The sequence below is a fragment of the Neoarius graeffei genome, chromosome 2 (genome assembly GCF_027579695.1).
Source record: "Neoarius graeffei isolate fNeoGra1 chromosome 2, fNeoGra1.pri, whole genome shotgun sequence".
In the NCBI taxonomy this organism is placed as follows: domain Eukaryota; kingdom Metazoa; phylum Chordata; class Actinopteri; order Siluriformes; family Ariidae; genus Neoarius; species Neoarius graeffei.
Window position 1 is genome coordinate 81,631,123 of NC_083570.1, and position 11,113 is coordinate 81,642,235.

Consider the following 11,113-nt stretch of genomic DNA (forward strand, 5'->3'; position numbering starts at 1 on the left):
CGCGCGTACTCTCACATCACTAGAGGTGATGCTTTAATTTTCTTTCTTTCTTATATACCTTTGTATGATTTACTTTAATAAATGACTGAAAAGACGACTGTTAAGCGTTCTGAAGTGTTTATTAGAAATTTCCATTACAATTTGGCGTCCCCTGGGTGGGCCCTATGTGTCTGATCCTCGGACGACGGAACACTCCCAAGGCTACGGTGCGGAGCTGAGAACTCGGACGAGAGACCAGACCATCAGGGCTCACCGAACCAGTAAGTGATAACTTTGCATTCTTGTGTAAAGAAATTAGTGGAAACAGTATTTAAAATGATATAAGAGACGGACAGAAGTTTGTCCGAGCTCAGGAGGACTGCTAAACTGTGGTACCATCAATATGTTTGCAGACAACGGATAAAACACAATTTTGAGACAATAAACTGCGAGTAGTTTATTGGGTTGTGTAAGAGAATTATCCGCCTAAGTGACGACTGGGTAATCACTCGCCTACTTGAGGAGGGGAAGTACGGGTGCGTGTTTCGACGGATTCACGTTCAGCGATTCGTGGGAATTGAATCTTGCTCCCTTTGTTCTGTGTGAACAACTGGCCCGTCTGGGGAACGGGATAGAGAGGTTCGATCGCGAAAACGCAAAGACACACCGGTGTGCACGCAAAATATTGATGAATTAACAGAGTACTGTCCTCCTCCAAATTCTGAAACAGAGAAACAGATTTGTACACATGCGCGAGTTGTCTTTGAGGTTGTTGTGTTAAATGATACCTACTGTACTTTGGTTTAAGGCAAATGTCAGATAAATTGTTTACTAATAAGAACACACCTAAAAGATTATTGTGTCGCATTTTTGGACATAGTCCAACCTGCTCTTTTTGTGATCCTGATAAAGAAACTCAGCCGCTGTTGTCACAGCCTATTAATATAACAGTGTACAATGGGGAACAGAAGCAGCAAGTTAGAGAAAGGAAAGGAAGGAGCAGGTAAGCATGAAGCTACATGTGCTATAGTAAGAAGTGGCTGTTCCTATGACAGCCCAAACATCCAGTTTATGAAAACCTCGTATGGCGAGGATTGTTTGGCACAGTTTGACATATGGGTAAAGGACTTAGGATTCCCTGAGAAGGGCAGTTTTAGTCCCAGGCAGATAGGACAGTTAGAAGAAAAGTTGAAACAGAAGGAAAAAGAAGAGCCTGCAGATAATGTTAAGTTCTTAGGGGACTGGAGGGCGTTTTCTGCATGGAAAGAAGAAACACTTAAGAGAGAGTACAAAAGAGAGAAACGACAGGCAGGGCTCTCACCCTCTTCTCAGTGTTTGAAATTTCAGATGGACCCTGACCTGGAGTCTGCCCCACCACCCCAACACACACTGCCTCTTCAGCAAGGCGGACCATCATTCCCACAAGCGCCTCACCCACAGAGAAGGGGAGAAGTTGAGACGAAGGGAAAAACTGAGCCTCTGGAATCTCCTCCAGCCTACCAGCCGCCTCCAGCATCAGCACCTCCCCTCGCTTCTCCATCACACACGAGATCCGGTCTTACATATGGTGATGGAAAAGATACTCTCCTGGACCTGACCACATGCTCACCAGTGGGTCCACAAGGCCATAATCTAAAGTCTGAAGTCCTTCATCTTCCAATGGTGGAAGTGGCTGGAGCTGGTGGCGTGCTTTTAGTCCACAGACCCTGGATGACAGCGGACATGAAGGAAAGCATGGCTTCTCTTCCCAATGTGAGAGAGGTAGGAGGAAAGACATTTGGTAATGAGCTGTTGATATTTTGCAGAGAATTCCGACCGACCACCCATGAACTTCGCCGCCTACTCATGGTCAAGATGGGTATAGATTGGAGCAAAGTTTCCAAAGATTGGCCGGAAGCTGACCAGCGAATGACAACACCAGACTGGAGTGCAGTTGGCAATAGTGAGTATAGAGATACCATCACTGCTCTCTGTGCTCGTCTGGATAGTGCTTTTCCTTTGAACATAGACATGACTAAGATCAGTATGTGTAAGCAAGAAGATGGAGAAGGGGTGTCAGCATTTCTCACCCGTCTCACTGCTGTGCATGAGAAACACAGTGGCCTGACCAGACCCGTGACCCTGGCTGGAGTGGAAGGCACTCCTGAGGTCTGGGAAGCGCACCTGCGGAACAGTTTCATGAGCGGTATGGATCCAGCAGTGGCCAAGTTAGTAAAGCAGCTCTGTCTCCTGTGGGAAACCACCAGTCTCACCAAGATCGAGCAGTACGCTGTGCATGCAGAAAAGCTGCTGAAGGAGAAGGAGAAGACAAAGTCGACACAAAGAGACCAAGACCTACACGCCGCCACTCTCACTCTTTTCCAGACGGTTCAGCCTGGAGAAGGAGGAAGAGGAAGAGGTCGAGGTAGGGGCCGAGGCAGGATGACCTGGGGCGACCCGTCCTGGATTAAAGGCGTAACCTGCTACAACTGCAATCGGAAGGGACACATTGCTCGAAATTGTCTCCACAGAAGCAGCCAGAAGCCTTGTGAGGAGTACAGCAAAGCAGACTGATGGGCGGACTCCGGGAACGGGCCCCACACAGAGAACAGGAGAGGTAACACACACACACCTGATGATACACATACACATAGACAGGAGCATTCACATAACGTTAAACACATTAGTAGCAGCACCTGCATGCAACAGCAAGATTACACAGAAACGCCCGATATACCAGTCCAAATAAATACACCTGAAGTTGCATTAAGTTTGTTAAAATACACAACTACTCCCTTTTCTAAACTCCCTTGTATGCCCCTCACTGTGTGTGGGCATGTGTTAACCTTTTTAGTAGATTCTGGAGCAGCACACTCAGTGATACAACATGGGGTACTTCCAGTAGACCCACCGCTCAGCTCAAATTCTATTCAGACAGTGGGCATCTCAGGACGACCTGTAACCGAAACTTTCTCAGTCAACCTCCCGTGTGAAAGCGAGGGAGGAATAGTTACGTCCCACTCATTTCTCATCTCACATACATGTCCAGTAAATTTGTTAGCACATGATTTAATGTGCAAATTAGGAGTAAATCTCATGTCCACTCCAGATGGGCTAACCATTGAAGTAAGTGAAATGTGCGGTGTGCAGTATGGATTTGGAAGCCCCCTGTATGTGTATGTCTGGCGGCTCTGCTCAGATCAGCTCACACAAACTCCAAAACACCTTGTACAGCTCGCACGCTTGAACACCTCATCAGTTGACACAGATTATATGAAAGAGGAAGATTTGCATTGTACAGCACATGTTCACCAAGGGCAAGATGTAGAGTTTGAAAAGACTTGGTTTGCAGACCCCCACACGTGTGAAAGATTGACCCTCAAAACTACATATTGGTCTAAACATTATTGTGCTGTGCAGGTCCATTTTACTCGTTGTCCAAACAGCTGCATCAATGCTAATCGCAGTGTTCTCAAACATGTTATGCACGGCCTCAGAACAGAGGACTCTGAGGTTGACTGCTGCCAACATGATTTCTTTGACATCATTGATTCTATACCCCATGTCTCATTAGCAAAACCGCGAGCTGCCCATTGGAAAGATGTGGGGAAGTGGGTCAAGAAGTGTGCAGCCAATGACAATGAATGGTCCCGAACAGAGGACCCTAGTGTGTTGTTTTGTCAAAGGCTTGGGGTCTACAAGCAAAGTCAGGCTGTGTGTGTGCATGTTAAGCGCAGCGTAATACTAGCCACTGATGACCAGGGTCCTGGAGACCCCAGCCGTAGTGGCCTGTTTGTCTCTGTTTCCACAGGCATAACTCCAGCAGAGGTGCACCCCAAATTGGCGGGAGTTCCAAATTCCGTTTGGGCAAAGGGTAAACATGATGTGGGCCTAATAAAGAATGCTGAACCAGTGGTGATCACCCCCAAATCGGATTTCAGGCCTAGGCAGACCCAGTATCCACTCAAACCAGAAGCAATTGCAGGTATAAAACCAGTCTTTGATTCGTTGCTGAAGGCAGGTGTAATTGTCCCTTGCCCGGACTCTCCAGTGCGCACTCCTATTTTTCCAGTTAAGAAGGCAAGAAAATCGTCTCAGCCCGATGAGTGGAGGTTTGTCCAAGATCTGCAAGCAGTCAATGCTGCGGTTGTTCCACGCGCACCTGACGTCCCTAACCCATACACCATTTTGGGCCAGGTGCCCGCTGACAGTAAGTGGTTTTCAGTGGTGGATCTAGCAAATGCGTTCTTTTCTATTCCTATACATAAAGACAGCCAGTATTGGTTTGCCTTTATGTATGATGGTCGTCCATACACTTTCACTCGTTTGTGCCAGGGTTACTGTGAGTCCTCAACCATATACAACCAGTGCCTTAGAGACAGCCTCGCTTCGTTAACTTTGTCACCAAGATCAGCTTTGCTGCAGTATGTTGACGATTTAATGATTTGTGCCCCAACTAAAGCTCAATGTGAGGATGACACCATAACGCTACTGCGACACCTCGCTAAGGAAGGTCATAAGGCTAGCCTCACAAAATTACAGTTTGCAAAACAGAAGGTGCATTTCTTGGGGCATGATATCACAGGGGAGGGGAAAACGCTGTCTGCGGACAGAGTCTCAGCTATTCAGAAAATTCCCAAGCCGATCACTGTGAAACAAGTTTTGTAATTTTTGGGTATGTGTTCCTATTGCAGAGCATTCATTCCGAATTATTCCATCCTGGAAAGTCCAGTGAGAGAGCTCGTGCACGGTTCGTCCCTCACTGCTTCATCACCTGTCGTATGGACACCAGAAGCTGAAGAAGCATTCCTGGCCCTAAAAGGCGCCCTGCAGACCACACCCACACTGGGACTGCCTGATCCCAATAAACCATTTGTTCAAACTGTAGATGAAAAGAAGGGTTTTATGACCTCTGTTCTTTTGCAGAAACACGGGGATAGATTGAGACCTGTAGCTTACTTCTCCAGCAGGCTGGATCCAGTGGCGGCTGGACTTCCTGTTTGCCTGCGTGCAGTTGCTGCAGCTGAAAAGGCGGTAACTGCCTCCAGAAATATTGTGGGGTATTCTAACCTCACCCTTTTGGTCCCACATGCTGTCTCCCTGCTTCTGTTGGAGAAAAAGACGTCACATTTGTCAGCACAGAGATGGTTGAAATATAACACAGTCATACTTGATATGCCTAACATCACTGTGAAACGTTGTACTGTTCTGAATCCTGCCTCTCTTCTCCCTACAGAGGACGATGGAGAGCCACATGACTGTGTTGCTCTCACTAACGATTTTTGTTCCCCCAGGGCAGACTTAAAGAGCGACCCTTTGGAAAATCCAGACATGATCCTCTATGTGGATGGTTCAGCCTCCAGAGACCCAGAGACGGGAAAGAACAAAGTAGGTTTTGCCGTAGTCTCAGATCACGAGGTCCTCAAGGCATCACGTCTGCCCTCGAACCTGTCGGCGCAGGCTGCAGAGCTCTGTGCCCTCATTGAGGCATGCAAATTGGCGGCAGGGCAATCTGTCAATATTTTTACGGACAGTAGGTATGCATTTGGCGTTGTGCACGATTTTGGCACCATTTGGAAACATAGAAATTTTCTCACTAGCACAGGATCTCCCATTGCACATCATAAATTGGTCTCTGAGTTGTTGGATGCTGTTCTACTCCCTAGAGCTATTGCTGTGTGTAAGTGTGCTGCCCATACTAACAATACTGATCTTGTGTCTCAAGGGAATGCCAGGGCGGACGCGGCAGCTAAGTGTGCAGCCTCGGCTTCCAGTTCACCCTCTAACCTTGCCTTTCCTCAGGTTTCTACCCCTTGTTTACAGCTAGCGGACCTTCAGAGCACTGCCACCCAGGACGAGAGACGAGTCTGGAAACAGGCAGGCTGTATCCTTGCAAACTCGGTCTGGGTTTGTCCCTCGGGCCGTCCCTGTCTACCAAAATACATGTTCCCTTTGTTAGGGTTTTGCTGGGATTCGAACCTGGTTCGTTGGTGTGATGATCCAGCAAACCCCCACTAGGCCACCAGGGGAATGACTCAAATGCAGAGGCATGAGGCGGAAGTAGAAAAAGTAACAAAAGGTTTATTTATACTATGTACACTATATACAATCCAAGGCAAAACAAAAAAACAAAAACAAAGAGTATAATTCAAAAAGAAAAAGGCAAAAATGCAAAAGCTCAGAAGATCCACAAAACACAGTACAAAGGAAACTGGAGATAAACATAACAGCACAAAGACTCCGTGACAAGAGGACTGAACTCAGGGGTATAAATACACAAACTAATTAAGGACACAGGTGAAGATAATTAGGACTAACAGGCAATTAACAAAAACACAAAACACAGGAACAGTGGCGGCCTCTAGAGGCCAAAATAAACAAGACACGAAAAGGAAATAACAGCGGCCTCTAGAGGCCAAAACAGTCCAAGTCCTAACAGGACCCCCCCCTCTAGGAGCGTCTCCTGACGTTCCCAGGGCGATCCGGATGGGCCGAATGGAAGTCCCGACACAGTTCTTTATCTAGGACATCCCGAGCAGGAACCCAGCAGCGCTCCTCAGGACCATAGCCCTCCCAGTCCACCAGATATTGCAACCCGCCGCAGACCCGGCGGGAGTCAAGCAGGCGATGCACAGTGAACACAGTCTGCCCCTGGAAGATGCGGGGGGGTGGGGGGTTCCTAGGTGCAGGGGCATACGTAGACGTCAGTACAGGCCGCAACAGGGAAACATGGAAAGTGGGGTTGATCCTCAGAGTCCGGGGCAACTGGAGACGGTAGGAGACAGGGTTCACCCTGCGCACACCTTGAAGGGGCCAATGTAGCGAGGAGCAAGCTTGCGGTTCTCCACCCGCAGCGGAAGGTCCTTAGTGGACAGCCAAACCCGCTGCCCAGGGCGGAAAGTGTGTGCAGGTCTTCTGTGGCGGTTGGCCTGAGTCTGGTTGGTTCTGGAGGTCTGTATGAGGGTCTTCCTGACCTTGCTCCAGGTCTTGCGACACCGTCTCACATATTGGTTGACCGAGGGCACCCCCGCGTCCTCCTCCTGGTCCGGGAACAGAGGTGGCTGGAACCCGAATTGGCACTGGAATGGCGACAGCTTGGTGGCCAATGACTGCAGGGTGTTGTGGGCGTACTCTGCCCATGGCAGCCAGGTGCTCCACGATGTCGGGTTATCCATAGCCAGGCCTCGCAGGGTGGTTTCCAGGTCCTGGTTGAGCCTCTCCGTCTGACCATTGGACTGTGGGTGAAACCCAGAGGAGAGGCTGGCAGTGGCTCCGATGACCTTGCAGAACCCGTGCCACACTCGGGAGGAGAACTGGGGCCCTCGGTCTGAGACGATGTCCTGTGGAAGACCAAAGACTCGGAAGACATGATTAAATATAAGTTTCGCTGTTTCAAGAGCAGAGGGGAGTTTGCACAGAGGTATGAAGCGGCAGGCCTTGGAGAATCTGTCAACAATGACCAAAATGACCATGTTACCTTGTGACTCAGGGAGACCCGTGATGAAGTCGACTGCCACGTGGGACCAGGGACGCCGGGGAATGGTCAGAGGATGCAGGAGACCCTGGGGATGCTGTCGTGGGTTCTTGGTTCTGGTGCAAACCTCACAGGACAGGACAAATGACCTTACTTCCTGCTCCATGTTAGGCCACCAGAAGCGTCTTTTCAGGAAGTCCAGGGTCCTCCGAGCTCCCGGGTGGGCGGTGAGAGGGGAAGAGTGACCCCACTGGAGAACCTTGGCCCGGGCTTGATGTGGGACGTACAAGAGGCCCGGTGGCCCCGTCCCAGGACCGGGGTCCTGGCGTTGGGCTCGTCGAACAGCCTCCTCAATACCCCAGCGGACAGGGGCCACAATCCGGGACACCGGGATAATAGGCCCGACTTCATTCTCCCTGTTAGTGGCAGAGAACAGCCTGGACAGTGCGTCAGGTTTGGTGTTCTTGGAGCCGGGACGGTACGAGAGGGTGAAGTCAAACCGACTGAAAAACAGGGCCCACCTAGCCTGTCGAGTGTTCAGTCTCTTGGCTTGCTGGAGGTACTCCAGGTTCTTGTGGTCAGTCCAAACCAGGAATGGATGTTGCGCTCCCTCCAGCCAGTGCCTCCACTCCTCAAGGGCCAGTTTGACCGCTAACAGTTCTCGATCCCCCACATCGTACCGGGACTCCGCAGGACTCAGGCGGTGGGAGAAGTAAGCGCAGGGGTGCAGCTTTCCTTCCGAACGTTGAGAGAGTACCGCGCCGACACCACTGTCCGAGGCGTCCACCTCCACGATGAATGGTTGGGAGGTGTCCGGGAGGACCAGAATGGGTGCCGTGCAGAAGCGGGCCTTGAGGTCTTTGAACGCCTTTTCTGCCTGAGGAGACCAGCCATAAGATCCACCTGTCCCTTTGGTGAGGTCTGACATGGGTGCTGCCACAGAACTGAAGTTCCTGATGAACTTGCGGTAGAAGTTAGCGAATCCTAAGAACCGCTGAACCTCCTTAACGGACTTGGGAGTAGGCCAGTCCCGGACGGCCAGGGTCTTGGCAGGGTCCATTTGGAGTTGGCCTGTCCGTACAATAAATCCCAGAAAGGAGACCTCGGGAACATGAAATTCGCATTTCTGGGCCTTGGCGAACAGATTGTTCTGTAGCAGCCTCTGGAGAACCTGGCGGACATGGTGGCGGTGCTCCTGCACGGTCTTGGAAAAGATAAGGATGTCATCGAGGTAGACAAAGACGTACAGGTTAATCATGTCCCTTAAGACGTCGTTGATTAGGGCCTGAAAAACAGCTGGTGCGTTGGTGAGTCCGAAGGGCATCACCTGGTATTCATAGTGCCCAGACGGGGTGTTAAAGGCAGTCTTCCACTCGTCTCCCTGTCGGATACGGATGAGGTGGTATGCGTTCCGTAGGTCCAACTTGGTGAAGACGGTGGCGCCTTGGAGCAGGTCGAAAGCAGTGGACATCAGCGGAAGGGGATATCGGTTGCGCACAGTGATCTTGTTCAGGCCCCTGTAGTCAATACATGGTCGAAGCCCCCCATCCTTCTTGCCGACAAAGAAGAAGCCGGCACCAGCAGGTGAGGTGGAGGGTCGAATAAACCCAGAGACCAGAGCATCTTTGAGGTATTCCTCCATGGCCTTGCGTTCCGGCTGAGAGAGGGAAAACAGTCTGCCACGAGGAGGGGTAGTCCCAGGGAGCAAGTCGATGGCACAGTCGTAGGCCCGGTGCGGAGGAAGAACGGCGGCCCTGCTCTTGCTGAATACCTCCTTGAGATCCCAGTACTCTGTGGGAACTTGAGATAACTCGGTGAGATCAGGGGGCTCGGCAGGAGACACAGGAGAGCTAGAGAGCAGACAAGAGGCATGGCATGCAGGGCCCCATTCCACAACCTGGCTTGTTACCCAGTCTATGCGAGGGTTGTGGCGAGTAAGCCAAGGAAGGCCTAGAATAACTGGGAACTCAGGTGAAGGAATCAGGTGCAGGGATATTTCTTCCTTGTGACCTTGAGACTGGAGGAAGACTGGAGAAGTAACTTGAGTGACTCTTCCATCACCTAACGCTTGGCCATCGAGGGCAGACACAGACAGAGGGACTTCAAGAGGTGCAGTAGGTATATTGATGCTTTGGGCGAAGTGAATATCCATAAAGTTCCCAGCCGCCCCTGAGTCTATCAAAGCTTGACAAGAGTGGACAGACTCACCCCAGGAGATGGAGACCGGGATGTAGATTCCTTGGCCAGGGAGTCCGGGAGAGAGGGTAGACCCCGTCACAACCCTCCCTCGGCTGGACGGGGCGGTCCTTTTCCCAAGAGTTCGGGACATGATGCTCGGAAGTGACCAGGCTTGCCACAGTAGATGCAGCACTTGTCCCTCCTTCTGCGCTCCCTCTCAGATGCGGAGAGGCGAGTACGACCCACTTGCATGGGTTCTGGACAGTCACTGAAGGAGGTAGACGGTCTCCAGGTAGAGGTAGGGAGGCTGGGGGGGCTCAAGGCTTGGTGGCGTTCTCTCATCCTGTTGTCCAGACGAATAGCATGTGAGATGAGGGTTTCGAGGTCACTTGGGCATCCAATAGAGGCCAGACCGTCCTTGATGGGGTCAGACAGACCATGGTGGAAGGCTGACACCAGGGCAGTCTCGTTCCATCCACTTACTGCTGCGAGTGTTCGGAACGAGATGGCGTAATCTGCGACGCTTCCTCCTTGCCGGATGGACATGAGCTTTCGGGCTGCGTCGGTACTGATGTCTGCCTGATCGAAGACCCGAAGCATCTCTTCAGAAAACAGCTGGAAATCAAAGCACTCAGGTCCCTGTCTTTGCCAGATAGCAGTAGCCCAGGCTCGCGCCTTACCAGCTAATAAGGTGATCACAAAGGCAATCTTGCGGCGATCCGTAGTGTAGGTGGTAGGCTGAAGCTCAAAGGTGAGTTGACACTGGGTAAGGAACTCTCGGCACTCACTGTGCTTGCCGTCATACCTCTGTGGTGCAGGAAGGCTGGGTTCGCGAGGTGAAGAAGGCAGCATGGCAGGAGGCACTGGAGCAGGAGTGGGAACTGGATCAGGAACTGGATCAGGAGCAGGAGATGCAGGCAGAGATGTCAGCTGTGCCAGGGTTTTCCCAATTTGCTGAAGCAGTTCCTCGTGGCGAGCAAGGGCCTCACGTTGGCTGGTGAGCGTACGTCCATGGTCGCTCCGAAGCGTGTCGGAGCTGCCATAATTCCCTGAAGGTTGGCCGGGTAGACAGTTGAAGCAGCCTCTGCTGAGTCGGTCATGACGGAGTCTTTCTGTTAGGGTTTTGCTGGGATTCGAACCTGGTTCGTTGGTGTGATGATCCAGCAAACCCCCACTAGGCCACCAGGGGAATGACTCAAATGCAGAGGCATGAGGCGGAAGTAGAAAAAGTAACAAAAGGTTTATTTATACTATGTACACTATATACAATCCAAGGCAAAACAAAAAAACAAAAACAAAGAGTATAATTCAAAAAAGAAAAAGGCAAAAATGCAAAAGCTCAGAAGATCCACAAAACACAGTACAAAGGAAACTGGAGATAAACATAACAGCACAAAGACTCCGTGACAAGAGGACTGAACTCAGGGGTATAAATACACAAACTAATTAAGGACACAGGTGAAGATAATTAGGACTAACAGGCAATTAACAAAAACACAAAAC

At 50.7% G+C, this 11,113-nt stretch overlaps 2 protein-coding genes across 2 annotated transcripts; both read left to right on the top strand.

Moving 5' to 3' along the window:
- The first annotated feature begins 2,166 nt into the window (after positions 1-2,166).
- On the top strand, positions 2,167-4,757 carry LOC132870002 (uncharacterized). Its single transcript, XM_060903553.1, has 5 exons — positions 2,167-2,186; positions 3,570-3,943; positions 4,031-4,300; positions 4,421-4,479; positions 4,653-4,757. Exons 1-5 carry the CDS (start codon positions 2,167-2,169, stop codon positions 4,755-4,757), a joined length of 828 nt encoding a protein of 275 aa, XP_060759536.1.
- Positions 4,758-5,118: 361 nt separating this feature from the next.
- LOC132881954 (uncharacterized) lies at positions 5,119-5,904 on the top strand (the record flags this gene model as incomplete). Its single annotated transcript, XM_060915060.1, has 1 exon — positions 5,119-5,904. A coding segment is annotated over exon 1 (771 nt), but the record flags the coding sequence as incomplete, so codon positions are not given.
- Between the last annotated feature and the right edge of the window lie 5,209 nt (positions 5,905-11,113).

Coding starts and splice junctions, on each gene's coding strand:
- LOC132870002 (XM_060903553.1), top strand. CDS start 2,167: ATGGATCCAGCAGTGGCCAA. Junction 2,187..3,569: donor ATGGATCCAGCAGTGGCCAA/GTTAGTAAAGCA, acceptor AGATGTGGGGAA/GTGGGTCAAGAAGTGTGCAG. Junction 4,301..4,420: donor TCGTTTGTGCCAGGGTTACT/GTGAGTCCTCAA, acceptor CCCCAACTAAAG/CTCAATGTGAGGATGACACC.